This window comes from Myxine glutinosa, chromosome 11, assembly GCF_964187855.1.
Source record: "Myxine glutinosa chromosome 11, kmMyxGlut1.1, whole genome shotgun sequence".
Taxonomy (NCBI): Eukaryota; Metazoa; Chordata; class Myxini; order Myxiniformes; family Myxinidae; genus Myxine; species Myxine glutinosa.
Genome location: NC_136271.1, coordinates 135,984,738 through 136,010,741, shown reverse-complemented (window position 1 = coordinate 136,010,741; position 26,004 = coordinate 135,984,738). Strand labels below are relative to the sequence as shown.

Sequence of the window (26,004 nt, the reverse complement as noted above, 5' to 3'; positions counted from 1 at the left end):
TCGCCCTGCACTGCCCTCTCTCCACCTCACCCCCAGGAATACCTTTGGCTCCGGCTTCCCCTTCGCTCCCACCTTTTGTTCATATGCGTGTTGTACTGTCCACCAAACAGTGATGACTCCATCTACATCTCGCTGTCTGATAATATGGACCAACTTCTATCTACCCATCCCAACTCTCTCTTCCTCATATGTGGTGATTTCAACTGTCACCATGCCAGTTGGCTGGGGGTGGGTACCTCTCTCACCAGCCATGGCTCTTCAGCAAAGGACTTCTGTGACTCACTGGGACTGACACAATCTGTCAATTTCCCAACCCGGATCTCAGTCAACGGAGAATCTTCTCTTCTGGACTTGGTTATGACTAACTTCCCTGAAAATGTCTGCTGCTCTTCTTCTTCTGCTTCAATCGGCTCTTCTGATCATGTGCTTGTTAAAGTGGACATCTCTGACCATTTTCAGAGAGCCTCCTCAGCGTCGACGAGTCTGGCATTTCACTCAGGCCAACTGGCACGGTCTTCAAGCAGCCATCAATCATCTGGACTGGTCTCCCATCTCTACTGCCTCTGACATCAACTCATCCTGGGAATTCTTCCAAAGTAAATTGCTCTCTCTCATGCACAGATTTATCCCTTCTCGTCTTCAGTTGTCATACCCTTCCTCCCGTCCATGGTACACGGATTCTTGTGGTGAGGCTATTGCCCAGAAACAACTTGCTTTCGTCTCCTGGAAAGCAAATCCAACGGAAGGAAATCTCATTTCCTTTCACAAAGCCCGAAACAAGTGTGTGTCCACCATCAGGAGAGCCAGGAAACAATATCTCTCCGTCCTCAGGACCGAACTCTCTTATCTGTCTCCCTCTTCCAAATCCTGGTGGCGTCTGGTGAAATCTGTTTCTGGTGTTTGTTCCCCCTCCATCCCCTCCCTCACCTTAAATGGCCACACGGCTGACTCCGCACGTGAAAAAGCTGAATGCCTCAACTCTGTGTTTGCCTCTAAATCTTGTGTCCCAAACCCATCCCTCTCTGTACCCACCGTACCCAGTCGTACCCAGCTGCTCCTGGACTCTGTGTCCTTTCCTCCTGACAAGGTGGAAAAGTTTGTCAACCCTCGACTGATTCTGCAACTGGACCTGACGGCATCAGCCCACGGGTCCTAAAATCATGCTCTTCCGCTCTTTCACTCCCCCTCTGTTCTCTTCACCCTCTCTTTTGCTCAAGGTCACCTTCCATCTGCTTGGAAATCTGCCAACATCACCGCTTTGCACAAAAAAGGTGCAAAAACAGATCCCAGCAACTACAGACCAATCAGCCTTCTCCCAATTATCAGCAAAGTCATGGAATCCATCATTGCTTCAGATATGAAATCTTTCCTCTTCTCCAATGGCTTGATCTCTGATCATCAATTTGGTTTCAGACCTGGACACTCCACTCTGGACATGCTGCTTCTGCTTTCTCAACAATGGATGGAGGTCCTCAATGCCAAACAGGAAATTAGAGCAGTCTCCCTCGACATATCACGTGCCTTCGATACGGTCTGGCACCCCGCTCTGCTCACAAAACTCTCCTCTTTTGGTATCCATGGAAATCTCCACGCATGGCTGGCGGACTTCCTCTCTAGTCGTAGTCAACGTGTGGCCCTGAATGGGTTTCTCTCATCTCCTCTTCCTGTTCAGGCTGGAGTTCCCCAAGGCAGTGTTCTGGGCCCTGTGCTTTTTCTGGTCTTCATCAATGATCTCTCTGACTCTCTTGAAAATCCTCTCTTTGCTGACGACTACTCTGTCGCTCCATTCTTCATCCCTCAGATCGGCAGTCTGCAGCCTCCTCACTCTGCAGACCTTGACAAAATCACAGACTGGGCAAACAAGTGGAACAAGTCTTTCAATCCTGACAAATCTCACACTCTTACGATGTCTCTCCAAAAAGACCGACTGGACAACCCTCCCATCCACTTTCTGAATAATCCTCTCCAAGAAGTTCTGTCACTCAAGCTTTTGGGTCTCACTATCTGCCATGATCTTTCCTGGAAAAACCACATTTCAAATCTGGCCTCCAAAGCCAGTCGCCGACTGGGCATCCTCTGTCGTGCGAAGTCCTTCCTTGGCACACCTGAGCTCCTCACCACATACAAGGCTTTCATCCGCAGCTCAATGGAATACTGCTCTCCCCTCTGGGCTGGTGCTCCTGCCTCACACCTAGCTCGCCTTCACGCTGTTGAAACCAAAGCATTCAGAATCATTGGAATCTCCCGCGATGAAGCTAACTCCAAGGGCCTCTCACTCACTCACCGCAGGCAGGTTTGGTGGTCTTTCCGTCTTCTACCGACTCCTCTCTGGCCTTGCCCCCCCAGCTCTCTGGGCTCTGTCCCGCAAATATTCCTACAGGTCGCACAAGATCTGCCTGCAACCCTCTTTTGGTTAAACTGCCAAAATCAAGACTCTCTGCTCACCTTCACTCCTCTTTTCTCCCGCCTCTGGAACAAACTCCCTCACTCTCTTCAATCCCACTCCACCCTTCAAGTCTTTAAAACAGCTGTTCACCACCATCTCTTATCTTCCCCCATCCAAAACCTTGATCTTTTCTACCCCCGCTAATTTCACCCCAACTCCACTTTTTCAAATACCAACTTTTGTCCTGGAAGTCCTTGGTGTCCTTGCGCTTTATACTTCTCCCTCCCTCCCCCCCCCTTCCCACGCCTCCTCCCCCGGGGCCCTCTCCCTTCCACACATCTCCCTGCTCTCGGATGTTGTGTGTGTGTGTGCTTCCCCTTTTCTTCCCATCTTGTCTTCCGCTCCCTCTTTTTGTGTATTTTGTTTGTCTGGTCGATTTGTTTGTGAAGTTAATGTTAGCTCTTTCACGAGCCTCGACTCAGTATACAAAAATTCTTCCAAAACAGTCACCAGGTAGGCCTCTTACTGTTCGAACTGAGGAAAGCAGAGTGGTCATTCAACAACAACCTCGACATGAACACACCAGTATCAACTCGTTTATCAAACGTCACCAACATAAGCCGATCATCGATTCGAAGAATACCAAAATACCTTAATGCGAAACCATACATACCCAGATCAATTCACCAACTATCTGAGGACGATTTTGACAGGCACATTGAGGCATGAGACATGAGACATTGCTTGGGTTAATGGATATGGACAATGATTTGCAGAACAGGATCTTGGTCAGATGAATCTAAGTTTACTTTATCTGGTTCTGTGAATCGTCATAAGTGTGATATGGGCAGTAGACAAAACGATTTACTGTTGAGCACAACGTCCAGTATCAAGCTAGTGTGTCCGTCTGGGCAGGCATTTTTTTTCTGGAGGCATTGATGGACCTATATTTTTTTGAAGAAAATGTGAATGCTGCAAATTACCTTCTAATGTTGGAGCAGCACGTATTTCAACTCAATGATGGCCAAATGCGGTTCATTCATGATGGTGCACATACTCTATGCTACCAGTGAACGCCAGGCCCTTGAATTGAACATTACAGACAAATGGATTGGCAGTCATGGGCTGGTTGAATGGCCGCCGCGGTCTTGTGATTTAACACACTGCAATTTCTTCCTTTGGGGTTTCCTCAAACACAAAGTGTATGCGTAAAAGGAGCCGTGTCTGTTGGTCTGTTTCCTATTTGTCTGTTGTGTTATAACGAACGGATTTCAATAAATCCAACGACAGTGGATTCGGGTAACTCCCGGGAGCGTTTGTGATCTTGATCCTGGAAGTGAATTTTTTTTATTTTTTTTAATGAGACATGGACATGCGTGTCAAAACTACAAATGCCAATATGTGACACGTGACGTTGGTTATCCCCGTACGGAGAGCAGAATCTCCCAGGAATTTTTTTCTTCCCCCATAGATTAGCCATCGCAGCAAAGATTGGTATTTCCATCAGCAAAGCAATGGGTCTTATATTCTAGTAAGATTCAAATTGACTGAAGGGGCTAGAGCAAAATATTTGAAGCAAGGGGAGGGAGAGAAAGCAGCAGAAGCTAAAGATTTGAAGTGAGGGGCAGAGAGCAAAAGGTGAATTGGAGGGCAAAATCATATTTGAAGTGAGCAGGAGGAAGAGGGAGAGCAAAATAATACTTGAAATGAGAGGAGTGGGGAGAGCAAGAGCAGACTTGAAACAAATAGGGGGGGGGGGTGGGGAAGGGGGAGAGATTATTTGAAGGGAGAGGAAGGGGAGGAACCAATTTGATTCATACAACGGCATGAAGAGGTCAATGTATTTTAACCTATGGGCACCCCTTTATATTAACTTTTATAGAGCATTACTTGGTTCCTCCCAAGAACACAGGGGTAGTCCAGCATGCACACAAGATTTTTTTTTGAATGTCCCTTTTCTGTTGTTTGGCATTTTCTACAAGCTATGGAATGCCCCTTCTTTTCTATCGTTTGACACATAACACTCGTATAAAGAGGCCTTTTCTATGCCCCTGGCATTTTCCCCAAGAATTACAACCAGAGGCAAAATTTGTCTACGTCCAACTTTTTGGGGATCACCCCTATGAGCCAAGCAAATATAGCACCACAGATCCTGAAGCTCACCTGGATCAGGAACAACAGTTACTCAAACCCTCCACAGACCCTGATATTTTTAATGCCATGAACAAGCATTTACCAATGTACATCACGGGCGATTAAGGTTGTGAGCAAGTTTCATCAAAAGCACGTGTGTAGGTTCAGAGAAGAGGGCAAATAATTTCAGGGGTTGAAATTATCGACGGCAGACGGCAAAAGCCGGCGTGCCCAAGCTATTTGCCATGCTGCCTCCGAACTTTTCATGATCACTACGGCAGAGAGTTGCAGTGCCCTTTTTCTTCAGTTGCTGCTGTGCCCTTTTTGTCAATAAAGCATAATAATAGAGACCAAAGTATGAATAAAGTAATGATGAAAACAACAAACTGACTTCGTCGGCTTTCGTTTTCTCAGTGCATGTCGGAACATTAGCGTAGTAAGCATATACAATGTCTAGGCTACCTCATTTCCCGTTCTCTTACTGAATACAGAATTTTGCAGTCATACTATCGTTCTTGGGTACGGGAAAAGAGGTTCAAGGGCATCCCATAATTTATATTGGCCCCGCCTACGACCATTCGTCATCCAGCATCAATGAAACGCAAAGCATTATGGGCTATGAGCGCATAAATTACAGCGTGGCTATTATTGCCGATGTTCGCACATCCACATCGTTGCCTACCAACCGCGCTGTATTAGCGGGGGTAATACTCATGGTTGGGACGGCCTTCCGATTGCTTCCGTCCCGACTATAGGTATGTTACAATCCCGCAAGGTCAGCGGTGGTGTACATCTGCCGCTGTACCTGTGCGCACATGTCTACGAGAGGCTGTAGGGATCTCCAAGAAATGCAGGTTTTTTCATTGGCTGTCGGAGGGTATTTCCGCATACGTCGTAGCCGATGACGTAGTGGAATTGTTCGCGCTTCTAACCTCGTTTTCGAATTTACATGAGACCTCTTCAATTTCTGTCATACGATCGACTCGAACGTTTGGCTTGTGTTCAGCACTTTTCAAATCAACGATCGAATGTTCCGGACAAAATAAAAGGTATGTTGGACGTTTTTCCAACATGTTATCTAGTTTGTGGTGGAATTTCATTGCAATCTGATGATGCGAAGCAAGATATTTTAGCCCCGATATCGGGCATGGTCCTTGCTGTGTTGAGCAACATTGAGAAAAGATGGCGACCTGTGTGATACGATGTACTTACACTGTTGAATTTTTTCGCCATGAATTTCGCCAAATTTCGTTGAATTTTTTTTTTCGTTTCACATGTAGAGGCAGTTCTCAGCAGTGAAGCGTATTCTTGGGGATTGGAGGCTAAAACTGGGGTTGGGTATGCAGGAACACCTTTAGTCCTTGTGCCCACCGTCAAATTTTGAAGTTTGACTACCAAAAAAGAGGGCAAGTCGCCACTATATTTTTCAGTTAGAATTATATATTGCCTGTATGAAAAAATGTGATGGACATTTGAATTCGGTAGCTAAACCCATTTTGGTGGCCATTTTCCAAAATGGCCGCCAATTTCATATTTCATCAATTTTCATATCTCATAAATTTGGCCGTAACTTTTAATCGGCTGGTCTGAGGCACATGCTCCGCAGCACAAGATATGTTCAGTATGTCATTTGGCATATTTTAAAGTAAACTAAAAGGAAATTGGTTAACTAGCTGTCGAGATAATTGAGAAAATATGTCACATGTGCAATTTCAACGCAAAAATGCTCAACAAAACCTGATATCATTGCAATATATATTACATTTTTTCATATACAAGTAACGTGTAAGACTAGCTGAAAAATATAGTGGCGACGTGCCCTCGTTTTTGGTAAAAAAAACTTCAAAATTCGATGGTGGGCACAAGGACTATATCTATATATTTAAATATAAATGCATCTATCAAACCAGCAAAATACAATAGATGTGTTGTTTGTGTATTCTCAGGTATTGAGTGAATCCCAAGCCAACAAGACAAACCATGGCTGAAGCAGAATTGAAAGTGAAAAAAAGGAAATTGTCTCTCCAAACATGCATTATATGCACGAAAGCGTCACCACTGCATGAACTAGCATCACCACAAGATGAACAATCATGGGTCGTATTGCAGGCAGCCGCAAGGGTAAGGCAATTTGAACCAATTCTTAATTTGAAACACGATTCAACTGGTATACCCACACTGCATTACCATAGACAATGCAGAGCACAGTTCACCCACAAAAAAATCATTGGCCAGTTTGTCAAAATAGGAAACATCCACAAAAGAAGACAATACCTCAAACCCAAGAGAATCATCACGACAAGTGCGCACCACACATACGAGAGTCTGACAAAATATGCATTTTTTGTCAGAAGACAACAAAGTATATGAGAGGTTCAAAGAGTCGTGAACCTTTGAAACAAGCTGTGGAACTTACAGCAGACAAAACACTTCGCGAACTTGCAACCCAACGCCTAGATGAATGAATTCTTTCGACAACTTCACGGGACATCGTAGCGGCTGAAGCCCAATTCCACAGGAACTGTTACAGGGCATATACACGTCCACAGGCACAAAAACCTGCCCCAGATGAGAACCCTTACCAAGAAATAGAGAAAGCCACCCTTACGTCGCTATTTGCTCATATTCGGGATGATTTGTTTTCCAACCCACGCATTGTTCCTTTCACTGAACTTACTGCGCATGTAGTATCGGTCATAAAAGCACGGGGAATAGGAGAGGTCACAGATGCGACAAGGAACCACCTACGTAGAACTCTTGAGACTGAATTTGGAGAGTCCTTACATTTCTTCACAGTAGGTCGCCGAGTGTGTTAGACCAGACAATTTGACGGCTGAATCAATCATGATTGACTACATACAATTGAAAAACAAACTGGACCCTGATCTGTGTCACCGAAGACACTGATTTCATCATTTGCCTCGCACTGAGTAGAGATATCAACAGCAAACTCTTCATAAGACATGGAAACAAATCATCAGTCAGGCTTGTCGACATCACCAAACTGGCTGCAGCACTGGGACGAGATGTTTGTACTGCCTTATTGGGACTTCATCCATGGACTGGATGTGATACTGTCAGCTCACTTGCTGGGCAAGGAAAGTTGAAAGCGTTGAAAATTCTCCGACACGATGAGAAGTTCATAGAAGCCTTTGCGTCACTTGGCAACAACTGGGACATCTCAAACGAGTTATTCAATGTCATTCAAGATTTCACATGCCAACTTTACTGCCGCAACACTAAAATAAGTGAAGTAAACAAGCTACGACACCAAATGTTCCGTAGCAGAAGCGGGGAAATCGAGTCCGGACAGCTTCCCCCATGTGAGGACACACTTCGACAACACACACTTCGAGCAAACTACCAGGCTGCTATCTGGAGACGTCGTTTGATTAACTCCCCAGACATTCCCAATCCTATCACAGGTCATGGATGGACATCAAGTGGAAATGGCATTCCAGTTATAAAGTGGATGACAGGTTCCCCAGCTCCAGAGGTCGTGATAAGTCTCCCGTCTTGCAAGTGTGCTCGATCTTGCCGGCCATCTGACTGCACATGTATTATCAATGCACTCAAATGTACAGAAGCCTGCAAGCTGTTGACATGCTCCATTGCTCCAACATGGTGAATGACGAAGAAGAATTTCTACAGGTTGAAAACGTTTCATCGGATAGCAATGATGACTGAACACACATTGTTTACATATAAAGTCTGCAAGAACATCAGAGGCCTACACATATTCATCAATCAAAGGCGTGCCTTCTAGATGGATCTACGTGGGAGATGCAGGTGGACTTGCACCAGAAGCTAGCCTTTCCAGATATTGTGCATACAACCCTTCGGCCAGATGTTGTTATCTGGTCAACTCAGCGAAAGATCATCATGATAGTTAGCAGTCCCATGGGAAGAAGGCTGCGAGGAGGCCTATGAGAGGAACAGTGCCAAGTATGCCGAGCTGATGGAGATGTGTCAACAGAGGGGCTGGAAGACATGACTATTCCCTGTGGAGGTGGACTGTCACGGATTCCCTGCGCAGTCATTTTAGAGGATGTGCCAAATGCTAGGTATTTGAGGAAGGCAGAGGACAGTTATACGCAGATTAGGAGAGCAAGCAGGGAGGGCGTCATGCTGGTTATGGTATCGTCGCGAAGATCCCCATTGGAAGCCGCACAAAGACAAATGGGTCGAAACGTCCAGTGACAGTTGGCAACCATCTGATGTCAGCGGTGAAACAACAAGGGTAGTATGACGAGCAACCAGGGGCATACAACTCCCAGAAGTCAGACGATACAAGCCTGACCAGAGTACGAACAGACACCATAATCGGTAAGTGGATTATTATATCATGTATCAAAACAAACGTATATCTGCAATCTGCAAACGCAAACAATCGTATATAAACGTATATCTGCAATCAAACGTATATCATTCTTCACCTGAAGTAACATAAAATGGCTCTACGTTAAAATTTCTGTTTGCAAATGTCCCTATATATATATATATATATATATATATATATATATATATATATATATATATATATATATATATATATATTGTTACTGATACGACTTTGATGGTATGGTGGGCCGAGCGGGATGGCCGCCGTATCCGTACAAGTTACCCGATTGTGCCCGAATGTTGACTAATCGCGCTACGCTGGCTCAATAGGGAAAGAAGACACCCGGCTGGATTATAATCACACAATACGACACCAGGGATTCAGTTCTCAAGACCTCCGGAGGAGGTTATATTAAGGCGGAAAAGGTTAGATTACAGGGACAAGAGGGAAACATAGGAAGGTGGGCACTTAGACACACTCTTATATTAACCCTAGACAGACCACAGATAAACGGGACAACGCTGACTCACACGGGATTTGATGGCGAGGAAAGCGGCAGTCGATGGCTCAGGTGCACCTGGCTCCGGGACAGAATCACGTACGGTGGTGTCCAGCAGATGCGGGGAGGTCGCTCAGCGCTCGTGGGTCGCGACTTTGGTGGAGATGCCGGGGAGGTCGCTCAGCGCTCGGGAGGGTGGCGTCTTGTCCTTCCAAGCTCGGGGCGCATCTGACGTCACGTCCGGCGCGGGGCCGCGTATATCCGGCGGGGAGTCACGCCCTCGCTCGTTAGCTCCGCCCCATATGGCATCGGCCCATGGCTTCTCATTGGGTGCGGGGGTTACCGGCTCCGCCCTTGACGAGGGGCCGACAGGGAGCCCCCTTCTGGGTAACCCCGTCGAGCACATGTTCAATGGCGGCCAACCGAGCCGGAGTGAGGACGCAAAGCCGCTGTTGTTGTGGTTGTTGTTGGAGCTTGAGATGATGGGAAGAGATGCGGGGAGGTATGGGAAGGTCCTAAACTCCTACTGGTGCCATATCATCACATTCTGGTGCAACGAAGAGTCATAATTAATGGAAACAAGTCCTTAACTGACATAGATTAAGAATAACTAGCAAGATGTCCTATAATGGTCTACGTGTGGTGCGGGGGACCTGGGCACGACATTTAATGGGGGAATGAAGGGGAAGATCGGCTCTAATGGGTGTTGTTTACAGACAATGGGACTAGGGAATGGGGTAAGGGGAGAGTTGGGGAGTATCGGAGAAGATAGGGGAATATTTACAAGCGGATATGGAGGTCAAATTCCATATTCGCAACATTGCACCCTTCTCTACCCTCGGGGCGTCCCGACCCGATAAATTTTTACCTACTTTAGTGTGGCACGCAATGTAGTTCCCTCTACTATTAACTCTACCCTGAGTGCGACAGTTTTATAGATATTCACAAATGAGTAAATATGTCCCCCTGCGACGTTGCACCCTTCTCCTCTCAGAAACACACCCACAGGATAACCGAATCCGGAAAGAATCCTCAAACTAAACATACAGCCGGTAGGGAGCATTATTTACAAGACTACGCTGATATTTACACTACGATCCAGGACCTGTCTTTGGAGGAACACATGCAGATGTTATGCATAGAGAGAGCGCGCTTGCCAACATCGATACACCAACCCACGAGTGCTCTGTGGCCGACGGCCTTTAATAACGTGCAGAGCACCCTTTCCGAGCATCAACAGCACCACCCCACCACCAATCGGTGCAGTCACCATTGTTCATTGGAATAAAAATAACTTCAACAACCCCTAACCCTGCAGGTGTCTCTTGCTCTTCTTGTGGTGCACTTGGTGGTGTTAACTATTAGTGGTTCACCTGTATGGCATAGGTGCCACGTTGATCCATAAGTCCATCCCCGGGTGGTGCTTGGCCGCAAACGAACTGCGGTCCATTGTGGGTGGCCACAAACATTGCGGTCCATATGGTGTACCGATCCAGGCAGCGAACAGCGAAAGTGCAGGCCCACAACTGCGCAGCCAGCACCTCTCTCTCCTCTCTCTCTACCCCAAAGCCAGATCCTCGGAGGTGGGAGACAAAAGAAGCAGACAAGTGAGTAAGGTGGTAAGGGCGCAAAAGTGCACGCAATGTAAGGTAATGCACACTGGGGGCACATGGGAACCAGGTGAGACAGGTACGTTCCTATCGTACGCCCCCCCCCCCACCAGGTAACCTACATGGCCCCTCCCTTACCCCTTACTGCATCCACACAACACAACACTACTCATAAACATCTACTTTACAAATCAACAAACATCCCTACTGTCTTCCCCGTTCCTCCCATATACCAAATTCGTCTTCTCTCCCTCCTAACCAATCAAATTTGCCATTTTCAACTCTCATCAAAATTTGCCATCTCCAACTGAACATCAAAATTTGCCATCACCAATTCATCATCAGTCCCTCCTAGGGAGGGAGAGATGGAATCACCCCAATGTCTCATCCACGTCGTGCTGCGTCTCACAAATCCTCACAGCAATCTCATTTCCTGCAACAAACAAAGAAAACACAGGTGTGGAGTCATCATCATCACCACAGGCAAGTGGCTGCGTATGGTGCGACAGGTTCATTAATCCTAACTATTTCCTAAATGACTTTAACAACTTTACACTACCCGGGGTCTTTCTCCGGCCAAACCATTGGCCCTCTTACACTATGGGTTCTAAAAACCAATTCCCATTGGCCAAACTGTGGTGCTCTTCAATTTGGGGTCTCACTCCCCCGATTCATCTCCCGGTGCCCTCGCACAATTTCTGGGCTGCGGCGTGTACCTCTCCCAGTGGGTCTACCCACCTGCACACCTCCACCACTGCAGTTGCCTCCGAGCTTACCTGCTCCTTGCCCTAACCTAACTACCTGGGGAAGGCCCTCTGGCACTCTCCCCACTCGGTGCCCTCTCTGGCACTGGGCTACCCGGGTCCATCCTCCGGATCCTCGGGCCCCATCCACAACTCTACCGGCTCCCAGAGCCCACCTGCGGCCTCACCTGGCCGACATCCTCACAGTGGTGGAGTGCCCAACCAACTACACACACTAACAGGCTACACGCCCAGCCATTTCCACAACACTAATGCACCCATTCACAACACCATTCTGCAACCGCACCACAAATGCCAATATCCAACCACAATTTACCTGCACCCTCTACCTAACACTTACACTACCCGCCCCGGGTACTCGTGAAAGGGGTCCACTCCTCCCCCATCCACACCTTCGCACCATGCACACCACTCCGTACCACTTACTCCAACTTTTCTCCACACACCTGTACTTGCACACCTGTGCTCTCACACCTGGTGCCACCTGCACCCTTCTCTCCCCAAGCGCATTCGCGCTGATCCACTCACTCACTACTCATACACTGCTCCACACACCTGTCCAGTTGCACACCTGTGCAATCACACCTGTCCAGTTGCACACCTGTGCAATCACACCTGTTCAATTCTCACTCACACGGCATCATCTCAGCTAACTACTCCCTTCTGAAACTTGCGCTTCCCAGTCGTCCCTTTAAACTATTGCGCTCCCACGTCATTATCATCCACACTAATCTACCTGCGTCCCCACTACAGGTATCAGTCACTACCTAACCTTATCGTCACCTAATGTCAATCCTCGCTAGATCCCTACACACCATATCCTAACCCACCCGGGCTAGTTTTCACTGCCATACACCCCATAAGCTATTGCGCATTTGCCCCACTTGTGAGGGATGGTGGATTTGCCATCCCACCACATCGGGGGTCTCTCACTACCAATTTCGCTCGTCCAATTTCAACAAATTAAAAATTTGCCAATCATCTGCCAATCACTGTACCATTACCAATCATCACTCTGCCAATCCTTTGCCAATCATCAAATTTTGCTTTTCTCTAATTTTGGGTCCAAAACACTAACCTCATCACCCAGTCTACTCACTAATACCTCTCGGTGCGCCAATCCCTGTCCAAAGCCCGGCTTCGTAAAGCCAAGCAATGGATGCTGGTTGTTTTGTGCCAGCGGCTGGATACGTCCGGCACTCGGTGCAGGGACGGGGGCTTACCCGGGCCGAGATCCCACACACCACCTCGGCGTGGGACCATCCAATGCCCCGATCTAGACCTGCCGGCACGTCTCACCAAAAAGTGGTCGCCATGACGACCCTTTCTATCGGGCTGCCAGCTCCGCCTAGTGGAGCACGGACGCGGCCGTTCAAAGCGAGGCCCAGCACGCACCGAGGGCCCGATTCGGCTATAAGTCGTTCTAAACTCTATCCCGTCTAACGTCGATGCTTCACCTGGACGCTTACACCCCGCAGCCCGTTCCTTGCTCACACATCCAGCTGTGCCCATGCTCCTCGTACCTTTCCTTACACACCCAGGTACACCCATTCCACTCACCGCCTTGGTCACACACCTGACCACCGAACACTTTGGCACACACTCGTTGGTAGCACACCTCACCAATACACCTCTTCGCGCCCCCTCCTCGGTCACCTCCTCTGTGACAATCACAGGTGTGCTCTCATTCGCACACCCAACCACGTGCCTCACCACCAACTCCAGCGTGCATTCCCACTCACGCTCTACCATTCCAGGTGTGCATCCTTCCATCCCAGGTGTACATCCTCGCTCACCTGTCACAACTAACTCACGCTCCATGTCACTCTCACTACTTCCACCTCCATTCCTGACAGCGCACTCACCCTTACTCTTGACAGCGCACTCTTTCCTCATGCACCTGTCCGTCACACACCTTCCTCGCGCACACTCTCCCGTCACACCCTCTGTAACACTCACCACAGGTGTGCATTCTTCCTTGCCTTTGACAGCGCACTCTTTCCCCATGCACCTGTCCGTCACACACCTTCCTCGCGCACACTCTTGCGTTACACCCTCTGTAACACTCACCACAGGTGGACACTCTTCCTTACTTCTGACAGCGCACTCTTTCCTCATGCACCTGTCCGTCACACACCTTTCTCGCGCACACTCTCCCGTTACACCCTCTGTAACACTCACCACAGGTGGACACTCTTCCTTACTTCTGACAGCGCACTCTTTCCTCATGCACCTGTCCGTCACACACCTTTCTCGCGCACACTCCTGCGCACACTCTCCCGTCACACCCTCTGTAACACTCACCACACCACGCTTCCATGTGCTCCCTCGCACACGCGCTACGACCGACTCACTCTCGCCAGCACACTCACTCCTCGGCGTGCACTTTTTCCTCACACACCCCAGAGTCGGACTTTCTTGCACACCTCCTTTTTCGCACACCAGACCTGTCGCACACCTCACCAACGGCCTTTCACGAACACCCGGGTCCATCTCGACCCCCAAGCTTCTTAAATCCCCTGGCGCATCATACGCACGACCATATTGGTCACCACTTACACCGGGTCCTCTTCCTCTTCGCTTCTCCTCCATCACCTGCGAATCCCTCATCCGGTTAATGAGCACATCACGATCCAAACACAGACTTTGGACCAATTCTTTTATCTCCTCTTTTATCTCCTTGTTATCTCCTCTCCGTCGCTTCTTAATTTCGCTCACCCCTTCTTCCACTTCTTCTAATTTGTGCCTCACCTCTTTTATTCCCCGGTACGTCTCCTCAAGCTCGTCCTCCAAGGCTACCTTGACCGTTTCCATGTGCGTCCTTACCTGTCGGTCCTTCGTCTCCATTACCTCTATCACCTCGTCCAGCCTTGTTGTCAGTCCCTCACGTACCATCTGACATTCCCTCTTTGTCGCTATTAAGTCGTCTTTTAGTTCTTTCTGTGTCACTTTTAACCCTCCTAATACCGCAGTGTTCCTTTGAACCTGCTCCGTTAGTTCTTTTTGTCCCTCCGTCAGCTGTTCCACCTCCTGCGTCAGGACCTCTATGCCCCCCTGTAACTTTACAGTCCCCTTTCTCACCTCCTTCTCCATGCGCTCCTTACAGTGCCTCACCTCCTCGCGCACTCCTCCGACCTCCTCACTCACTCCTCTTCTGATCTCCTCTCCCATCACTTGCATCTCCTGCCCAGATGCCACCCTCATCTGCTCCATTTCCTCCCTGTGAGCATCCAGTTTGGTTTCTACCCCCATTCTGACCCCCTCTATCTGCTGCCCCATTTGGTTAACTTCCCTTTCCGCTTGGTCCCTCATGTCCCTCAATTTGCCTTCCATGGTGTTTTCTAACCCCTCTAACCCTTTTTGCATCCCTTCCATTTGATTCTCTTGAGCGGCCATTCTGTTTTCTACCCCCGTTAACCCCTCCTGTATTTCCCCTAATCTATCGTCTAATTTCCCAAATTTCATGTCTAATCCCTTAAAATTATTGTCTAATCCCTTAAAATTATTGTCTAATCCCTCACTGGTACCCCTCGCTTCGTCCCTCATTACCCCCATTGTCCCTCATTACCCCCATTTGCTCACTCTGAGCCCTCGCTTCGTCCCTCATTACCCCCATTTGGTTTCCCATTACCCCCAATTGGTTACTCTGCAGTTTGAGGGACGCCTGCATTTGCGCCATAAATTGCTCCATGAGGACCTGCATCTGGGCCATCCCTCCCACTTGTGCAGCGGGTGCGGCCCACGTAGCTATGTGCGAGGCGCCATTTCGCGCGTCTGCTACCCCCGCTGTTTCGCTCTCCTCACGTGTCTCAATTTGGTCCTGGACCGACCCTGCTTCACTCTCCCCTACCGGACCCCAGCCGTCTTGATCCGCCATAGCGCGACTTTCAAAATTCGGTTTTTATTTTTTATTTTCGTAAAACAAATTGAAATTTCGCCGTTATAATTTCGCGCGGGAAACGCGCTCCGAATCGATTTTCCCTCCCAAAATTTGGGCCTAACTAATTTAGTCCCGGGTTCGAATTCCACTCCTCGACACCAATTGTTACTGATACGACTTTGATGGTATGGTGGGCCGAGCGGGATGGCCGCCGTATCCGTACAAGTTACCCGATTGTGCCCGAATGTTGACTAATCGCGCTACGCTGGCTCAATAGGGAAAGAAGACACCCGGCTGGATTATAATCACACAATACGACACCAGGGATTCAGTTCTCAAGACCTCCGGAGGAGGTTATATTAAGGCGGAAAAGGTTAGATTACAGGGACAAGAGGGAAACATAGGAAGGTGGGCACTTAGACACACTCTTATATTAACCCTAGACAGACCACAGATAAACGGGACAACGCTGACTCACACGGGATTTGATGGCGAGGAAAGCGGCAGTCGATGGCTCAGGTGCACCTGGCTCCGGGACAGAATCACGTACGGTGGTGTCCAGCAGATGCGGGGAGGTCGCTCAGCGCTCGTGGGTCGCGACTTTGGTGGAGATGCCGGGGAGGTCGCTCAGCGCTCGGGAGGGTGGCGTCTTGTCCTTCCAAGCTCGGGGCGCATCTGACGTCACGTCCGGCGCGGGGCCGCGTATATCCGGCGGGGAGTCACGCCCTCGCTCGTTAGCTCCGCCCCATATGGCATCGGCCCATGGCTTCTCATTGGGTGCGGGGGTTACCGGCTCCGCCCTTGACGAGGGGCCGACAGGGAGCCCCCTTCTGGGTAACCCCGTCGAGCACATGTTCAATGGCGGCCAACCGAGCCGGAGTGAGGACGCAAAGCCGCTGTTGTTGTGGTTGTTGTTGGAGCTTGAGATGATGGGAAGAGATGCGGGGAGGTATGGGAAGGTCCTAAACTCCTACTGGTGCCATATCATCACATTCTGGTGCAACGAAGAGTCATAATTAATGGAAACAAGTCCTTAACTGACATAGATTAAGAATAACTAGCAAGATGTCCTATAATGGTCTACGTGTGGTGCGGGGGACCTGGGCACGACATTTAATGGGGGAATGAAGGGGAAGATCGGCTCTAATGGGTGTTGTTTACAGACAATGGGACTAGGGAATGGGGTAAGGGGAGAGTTGGGGAGTATCGGAGAAGATAGGGGAATATTTACAAGCGGATATGGAGGTCAAATTCCATATTCGCAACAATATATATATATATATATATATATATACAGTGGAACCTTGACTTACGAGTTTAATTCGTTCTGTGACCGAGCTCGTAACTCAAATTGCTCGTTTCTCAAATCAAATTTCCCCATTAAAATGCATTGAAATGCTATTAATCCGTTCCAGCCCGCCAAAAACCACACCAATTTTTTTTTAAATATACAGTATATATAAAAATATCTCGCGCTTTATATTTCACCTGTATGCAGCATACAAGTTGGCAGGATGGCCTGGACTGGAGGTACGCACACTTGACTCTAAAGTCTAAACTGTCCAGCCTGGGTTTGAATCCCGACCCAGCTATAACCTGTCATGGGTGAATCACAGGCAGGGTGATTCATCAATGTGTGTACCGCTAAACTGGGCGCCCCGTTTGCGTCCCATTAGTTGTTGGATGTTAAGGATCTCACCGTGTTTTCCACAAAGAGAAGGCGAGCTATCGCCGGCACTCTGAACAAGTTGTGGCCTGGCATGCTCTTCTCCTCTGCCGTTATATACGTCCTCCTCGACACCTCGCTCATGTTTTTCGACGATTGCGTGTTTTATATCCAAGCACATCATCCTCTTCTTCTCAGTACCGTGTTTTCCACAAAGAGAAGGCGAGCTATCGCCGGCACTCTGAACAAGTTGTGGCCTGGCATGCTCTTCTCCTCTGCCGTTATATACGTCCTCCTCGGCACCTCGCTCATGTTTTTCGACGATTGCGTGTTTTATATCCAAGCACAAGTTTTATATAAAACACGACGATTGCGTGTTTTATATCCACAAGTTGTGGCCTGGCATGCTCTTCTCCTCTGCCGTTATATACGTCCTCCTCGACACCTCGCTCATGTTTTTCGACGATTGCGTGTTTTATATCCAAGCACATCATCCTCTTCTTCTTCTTCTCAGTACCGTGTTTTCCACAAAGAGAAGGCGAGCTATCGCCGGCACTCTGAACAAGTTGACGGCAGAGATACTGTACTTGCACGGCAAGATAACCACGTGACCGGAACCCACCTGGCGGCGTAAACTCAAAATAACCAACATGCGAAAACAAAAATGCAGCGCTATACGTCAGAGATACTGTACTTGCCACGGCAAGATAACCACGTGACCAGAACCCACCTGGCGGCGTAAACTCAAAATAACCAACATGCGAAAACAAAAATGCAGCGCTATACGACAGAGATACTGTACTTGCACGGCAAGATAACCACGTGACCGGGTGGCGAAAGCTCGTAACTCAGATCTCGGCTCGCATCTCAAAGCAATAAACCGCCCGAGCGACGGCTCGTATCTCGAAAACTCGTAAGTTGGGGCACTCGTAAGTCAAGGTTCCACTGTATATATATATATATATATATATATATATATATATATATATATATATATATATATATATATATATATATATATATATATATATATATATATATATATATATATATATATATAACACAACTTATAGATTTTATTCTTCATTCCGTTTTTACGGATTTGAAGAATGTTTTTTGGGTGTAAATTACCCTCAAAATGCACTGGCACAGGGAAACTCTACAAGCGCACAGCCTATTAATTAAATAATTAATGACAGCCAATGAAAAATATTCAACCTTCCCCAAGCTGGCAAGTTGAGCATTTTTGCATGAAAATTACACATTTTTTACATATTTTCCCAATTATCGACAGGTAGTGAACAAATTTCCTTAGTTTACTTTGAAATATGCCAAATGACATACTGAACTTATCTTATGTAGGGTGCATGTGCCTCAGACCAGCGATTAAAAGTTACGGCCAAATTTATATGAAAATTGATGCAATATGAAAATGGCGGCCATTTTGGAAAATGGCCACCAAAATGGGTTTAGCTACCAAATTCAAATATCCATCACATTTTTTCATACAGGCAATATGTAAGGCTAACTGAAAAATATAGTGGCGATTTGCCCTCTTTTTGGTAGTGAAATTTTATCTGGCTCATGACTACTTCTGCGCATCAGCACAGAAGGGCCCGACCCCGACGACTTTGATCCTACATGTAGCGTTGCAGGTGGCATTCTACGAGTGCATTTGGACGTAGGCCTGATACTACACCCCTCTCCCCCAAGGGTGATTGAATTGTAATCATGTATACCTGACTCAAGACTGAGTCAGTATTGAGTAAAGCTGATGTCTGATGAAAAAAGTTCAACTCTGTCAAACAAAAGTTAAACTTTGTTACATGGACATGATGACAATGCAGTTCTGACTGAGTTGAGTTTTGAGAGAAATCAAATCTGAAACTGTTATTGAGATTCAAATTCTAAAAATACATTAAAAAGTTTAAGTTGATTTACTTGTTCTGTCAAACAAAGGTTAAAAACTTTGTTACATGGCCATGATAACAATGCAGTTCTGAGTTGTTGAGTTTTCTGAAACTGTTTATATTCTAAAAATACATTATTAGAAAGTTTAAGTTGATTTACCTGTTCTGTCAGTAACATTTCCCTGCATGTTTAAGTTACCGACACACTTTGCCTTTGTGCCCACAAGAATAATTCTAGATTGCCTTGGTGCCCCCCCAAACCCAAAAGAAAATGCCTTGGTGCCCCCCAAACACAAAAGAAAATGCCTTGGTGCCCCAAAAAATTTGAAGTCATCAAAGGCAAACATTGCTGTGCCCTCCCTACAGAGTAATTCGACCCCTGCAAATACCTATTTTTGGAGGAGGTCTTGAAGGGAGGGGAAGGGGAGGAAGAGCAAAGAAGATTTGAAAGGGGATGGATGAGCAAAGAAGATTTGAAAGGGGATGGACGAGCAAAGAAGATTTGAAAGGGGATGGACAAGCAAAGAAGATTTGAAGGGAGAGGGAGGACGAGCAAAGAAGATTTGAAGGGGAGGAGGGGGGGCGGAGCAAAGAAGATTTGAAGGGGAGGGGGGGGGGGGGGAGAAAAGAAGATTTGAAGGGAAAGGGGGAGGGGAGCGAAGAGCAAAGAAGATTTGAAAGGGTGTGGATGTTCAAAGAACATTTGAAGGGAGGGGAGGACAAGAAAAGAAGATTGGGAGGGAGAGGAAGAGCAAAGAAGATTTGAAGGGAGGGTTAGGAAGAGCAAAGAAGATTTGAAGGAAGGGTGAGGAAGAGCAAAGAAGATTTGCAGGGAGGGTGAGGAAGAGCAAAGAAGATTTGCAGGGAGGGTGAGGAAGAGCAAAGAAGATTTGCAGGGAGGGTGAGGAAGAGCAAAGAAGATTTGCAGGGAGGGTGAGGAAGAGCAAAGAAGATTTGCAGGGAGGGTGAGGAAGAGCAACGAAGATTTGCAAGGGGGGTGGGGGGGGGGAGCAAAGAAGATTTGAAAGGGGATGCAAAAGCAAAGAAGATTTGAAGGGAAGGGGGGGGGGGAGGAGGGGAGCAAAGAAGATTAGAAAGGGGATGGACGAGCAAAGAACATTTGAAGGGAGGGGAGGACGAGAAAAGAAGATTTGGAGGGTGAGGACGAGAAAAGAAGATTTGGAGGGTGAGGAAGAGCAAAGCAGATTTGAAGGGAGGGTTAGGAAGAGCAAAGAAGATTTGAAAGGGGATGCAAAAGCAAAGAAGATTTGAAGGGAAGGGGGGAGGAGGGGAGCAAAGAAGATTTGAAGGAAGGGTGAGGAAGAGCAAAGAAGATTTGCAGGGAGGGTGAGGAAGAGCAAAGAAGATTTGCAGGGAGGGTGAGGAAGAGCAAAGAAGATTTGCAGGGAGGGTGAGGAAGAGCAAAGAAGATTTGCAGGGAGGGTGAGGAAGAGCAAAGAAGATTTGCAGGGAGGGTGAGGAAGAGCAAAGAAGATTTGCAGGGAGGGTGAGGAAGAGCAAAGAAGATTTGCAGGGAGGGTGAGGAACAGCAAAGAAGATTTGCAGGGAGGTGAGGAAGAGCAAAGAAGATTTGCAGGGAGGGTGAGGAAGAGCAAAGAAGATTTGCAGGGAGGGTGAGGAAGAGCAAAGAGGATTTGCAGGGAGGGTGAGTAAGAGCAAAGAAGATTTGCAGGGAGGGTGAGGAAGAGCAAAGAAAATTTGCAGGGAGGGTTAGGAAGAGCAAAGAAGATTTGAAGAGGGTGAGGAAGGGCAGAGAAGATTTGAAGGGAGGGTGAGGAAGGGCACAGAAGATTTGAAGGGAGGGTGAGGAAGGGCACAGAAGATTTGAAGGGAGGGTGAGGAAGGCACAGAAGATTTGAGAGGAGGGTGAGGAAGAGCAAAGAAGATTTGCAGGGAGGGCGAGGAAGAGCAAAGAAGATTTGCAGGGAGGGTGAGGAAGAGCAAAGAAGATTTGCAGGGAGGGTGAGGAAGAGCAAAGAAGATTCGCAGGAGGGTGAGGAAGAGCAAAGAAGATTTGCAGGGAGGGTGAGGAAGAGCAAAGAAGATTTGCAGGGAGGGTGAGGAAGAGCAAAGAAGATTTGCAGGGAGGGGTGAGGAAGAGCAAAGATGATTTGAAGGGAGGGTTAGGAAGAGCAAAGAAGATTTGGAGGGTGAGGAAGGGCAGAGAAGATTTGAAGGGAGGGTGAGGAAGGACACAGAAGATTTGAAGGGAGGGTGAGGAAGGGCACAGAAGATTTGAGGGGAGGGTGAGGAAGAGCAAAGAAAATTTGCAGGGAGGGTGAGGGAGAGCAAAGAAGATTTGCAGGGAGGGTGAGGAAGAGCAAAGAAGATTTGCAGGGAGGGTGAGGAAGAGCAAAGAAGATTTGCAGGAGGGTGAGGAAGAGCAAAGATGATTTGAAGGGAGGGTTAGGAAGAGCAAAGAAGATTTGGAGGGTGAGGAAGGGCAGAGAAGATTTGCAGGGAGGGTGAGGAAGAGCAAAGATGATTTGAAGGGAGGGTTAGGAAGAGCAAAGAAGATTTGGAGGGTGAGGAAGGGCAGAGAAGATTTGAAGGGAGGGTGAGGAAGGACACAGAAGATTTGAAGGGAGGGTGAGGAAGGGCACAGAAGATTTGAAGGGAAGGGAGGGTGAGGAAGGGCAAAGAAGATTTGCAGGGAGGGTGAGGAAGAGCAAAGAAGATTTGAAGGGAGGGTTAGGGAGAGCAAAGAAGATTTGCAGGGAGCGTGAGGAAGGGCACAGAAGATTTGAAGGGAGGGTGAGGAAGAGCAAAGAAGATTTGAAGAGGGTGAGGAAGAGCAAAGAAGATTTGAAGAGGGTGAGGAAGGGCAGAGAAGATTTGAAGGGAGGGTGAGGAAAGGCACAGAAGATTTGAGGGGAGGGTGAGGAAGAGCAAAGAAGATTTGCAGGGAGGGTGAGGAAGAGCAAAGAAGATTTGAAGAGGGTGAGGAAGGGCAGAGAAGATTTGAAGGGAGGGTGAGGAAGGGCACAGAAGATTTGAAGGGAGGGTGAGGAAGGGCACAGAAGATTTTGGGGGAGGGTGAGGAAGAGCAAAGAAAATTTGCAGGGAGGGTGAGGAAGAGCAAAGAAGATTTGCAGGGAGGGTGAGGAAGAGCAAAGAAGATTTGCAGGGAGGGTGAGGAAGAGCAAAGAAGATTTGCAGGGAGGGTGAGGAAGAGCAAAGAAGATTTGCAGGAGGGTGAGGAAGAGCAAAGAAGATTTGCAGGGAGGGTGAGGAAGAGCAAAGAAGATTTGCAGGGAGGGTGAGGAAGAGCAACGAAGATTTGAAGGGAGGGTGAGGAAGGGCACAGAATATTTGAAGGGAGGGTGAGGAAGGGCACAGAATATTTGAAGGGAGGGTGAGGAAGGGCACAGAAGATTTGAAGGGAGGGTGAGGAAGGGCACAGAAGATTTGAAGGGAGGGTGAGGAAGGGCACAGAAGATTTGAAGGGAGGGTGAGGAAGGGCACAGAAGATTTGAAGGGAGGGTGAGGAAGGGCACAGAAGATTTGAAGCGAGGGTGAGGAAGAGCAAGGAAGATTTGAAGGGAGGGTGAGGGAGAGCAAAGAAGATTTAAAGGGAGACTTGGGGGGGGGGGGAAGGGGGGAGAGAGAGCAAGAAGTGATTTTGAAGCGATTGTGGGGGGGGGGGGGGGGGGGGAGAAGGTTTGCAGGGAGGGGGGTGGGGTAAAAGAAGGTTTGAAGGGAGGGGGTGGGGTAAAGAAGGTTTGAAGGGAGGGGGTGGGGTAAAAGAAGGTTTGAAGGGAGGGGGTGGGGTAAAAGAAGGTTTGAAGGGAGGGGGTGGGGTAAAAGAAGGTTTGAAGGGAGGGGGTGGGGTAAAAGAAGGTTTGAAGGGAGGGGGTGGGGTAAAAGAAGGTTTGAAGGGAGGGGGTGGGGTAAAAGAAGGTTTGAAGGGAGGGGGTGGGGTAAAAGAAGGTTTGAAGGGAGGGGGTGGGGTAAAAGAAGGTTTGAAGGGAGGGGGGGATGGGGTAAAAGGTTTGAAGGGAGGGGGGGTGGGGTAAAAGAAGGTTTGAAGGGAGGGGGTGGGGTAAAAGAAGGTTTGAAGGGAGGGGGTGGGGTAAAAAGGTTTGAAGGGAGAGGGGTGGGGTAAAAAGGTTTGAAGGGAGGGGGGGGTGTGAACAAAGGAGATGAAAGCTGGGGAGGGATGGGGTGCGCATGTGAATGAAGGTAAAAAGCAAGATGGATATGAGGTAGATGTAATCTCGGTGGGTTTTTGGAATGATAGCGGTAAAATCACCACGTTATTAAATGCATTTTTAATTCAATAAACCCAAAGCGCGATTTCTGCTTTCACGGGGACCAGTTCCGAGCGATCTCGTCTCGTCCATTTCCGAACGACGAACCCATTGTGTGCTTCTTCAGGGTTCCCCCCCCCCACCTTCTTCCCCAAAAATAGCTTTTCCTTATTCCTCACCATCGTACCGTCGGATCACAAACGTTCGTGCGTTGGTTGTGGAGAATGAAATATGAACTACAAATCATCATTTCGGAGATATCAGTTACGAATCATTGCAAACACCTTGCTTTAACTTAAGGGCACAAATGTTATTTAAAAAATTAAAATCTCAGAACACAAATCCACCTTTAAAATAGCGAATAAATAATTTATTCATTTACAAGGCACGGGCACGTCGTTACCTCACGGTTCCGGATGGAATCGGCCGATTTACTCGGTAAATGTCATGGTAAAGCGGCTTTATAAGACATTTCACCACAGAAAATCATTTAAAAATACCGTTAATCGCTTATTCATTCACCTCGCGCGGCTGTTCCTTGGTAAAAGATTTTTTTTTTTTAATGATTTTAAGGGGGAAGAGGCTCAAGAGTCAAAGGCGGGAAAGAGAAAATAACTAAATAGTAAATATCGATTCGCCAAATGCGAGACACGTGAACCTCTCTCACTCACCATGTTCGGGGATTCTCGGCTCGAGTCTTGGATTAGAGGAAAGAGGGACGTGGAAGAAAGAAAAAAAAAAAATCTGCAGAGGCCCAAGCGACGGACGGCAAAGGGATGTAGGCCGATCGAGGAAAACCTTAAGCGCGCCGCACCGCGTCAGCACCGGCTCAAGAGACCACAAGAGCGGACGTACGCACTCCCTATTGCCAGCGGTATCACATATAAAACCTCACGATTGTCTACGGGCACGCCCATTTGATTAGCCACGCCCATCTTCGTAGCCACGCCTTCTCCCCGCTCGCGCTCGCTCCGTGTCCGTGGCCATGCTGCTTCTCGAGATCTCTTTCCACAAGTGAAAGGATGTCCGTTAGGGTTCAATGGCGGTCGTGAATCACTATGAGCTATAACTATTTGTTTCTCTTACGTACCCAGCAATGTCTGGATCTCGAACGTAGCTTTGAAGGATAAAGAAGGAATTTTAATGGTGCGTTTCATTTTTTTTCACGGAACGAAACGATTTTAACCCGAGCAGAGCAATTAATTAAATAAACGCCGTCACGACCAATCACAGGCGCGTCCCCCATTGGCCGTCCACGGATGAAGTCCCCGCCCTCCCATTGGCCTGCTCTGCCGCATGCCCTGTTACAGCACACGGATCGCGATGCGTTGCTTCCTTATATGGGCATACGTCCTGCCTAATATGGGCAGCGGTCCCAAGCTTATATGGGCAAAAGCGCTGCTGCTCATTTGCATGGCTCGGACGTGTCGCTGCCCGCTACGTTCTTCTGACCTAGGATGTGGAGAGATGGAAGGAATATATGGAAACGTTTCGCCATTGTGTCTGCACTGCTGAAACCTGCATCATTCAGGGCGGGGGACCTTAAGCCGGCTGTTCCACCTCCACCTGAATGAATGCACGGCATCTTTAGCACGAATGTGCCTTTTGGTTGGCAATTCCTCCGAAATAGCCTTAATTCTCATTGCATGGAAAACACGAGATTAAGTACTTTGCTTTATTAGGGCACTTCCTGGAAGACAAAGCACACAGTGGCCCGATGACACTTAAATGAATGGTGAGCCTCGAATGAAAGGACAGATCACATCCATTTTTTATAATGGTCATGGGCCAGGGGCCTGGGTAAGGAAGAGGAGTGCATGGTATGGTATGGTATGCATGGCATGGCATGGTATGGTATGGTATGGCATGGTATGGCATGGTATGGCATGGTATGGTATGGTATGGTCAGAGGCGAAGTGATGGTTTGTGGCGCTTGGGGCGAAGGTCAAAAATATCGCCTCCTGCAGGCACTGACATAGTAAGAAATTCCTATTGAGGGGCCATATGAAAGAGCTTAAGCTTCCCAGTGGGTAATGGTTCGAATCCGGTAACGTTGAAATCGGAGAAATTCAAAGCCGATTCATTGTTTTCGTTGACCGATTCACCGATTCAAACGTTTACCGGATTCGAACCATTAACCGAATCAAACCTTTACCAGATTCGAACCATTAACCGATTCAAACGTTTACCGGATTCGAACCATTAACCGATTCAAACGTTTACCAGATTCGAACCATTAACCGATTCAAACGTTTACCGGATTCGAACCATTAACCGATTCAAACGTTTACCGGATTCGAACCATTAACCGATTCAAACGTTTCCCGGATTCGAACCATTAACCGATTCAAACGTTTACCAGATTCGAACCATTAACCGATTCAAACGTTTACCGGATTCGAACCATTAACCGAATCAAACCTTTACCAGATTTGAACCATGAACCGATTCAAACCTTTACCGGATTCGAACCTTTACCCAATTCAAACGTTTACCGGATTCGATTTTATTTTACCCGATTCAAACCATTACTGGATATAAAC

The 26,004-nt window shown here is 47.8% G+C and overlaps 1 protein-coding gene across 1 annotated transcript in view; it reads right to left on the bottom strand.

Moving 5' to 3' along the window:
- Positions 1-24,682, bottom strand: part of LOC137436832 (cofilin-2) — a 77,208-nt gene extending 52,526 nt beyond the window's left edge. Inside the window, exon 1 of the mRNA XM_068130986.2 lies at positions 24,133-24,682. Within this exon, the coding sequence (XP_067987087.1) occupies positions 24,133-24,135 (3 nt within the window). The 5' untranslated portion in view covers positions 24,136-24,682. The remainder of the gene's footprint in view (positions 1-24,132) is intronic.
- Between the last annotated feature and the right edge of the window lie 1,322 nt (positions 24,683-26,004).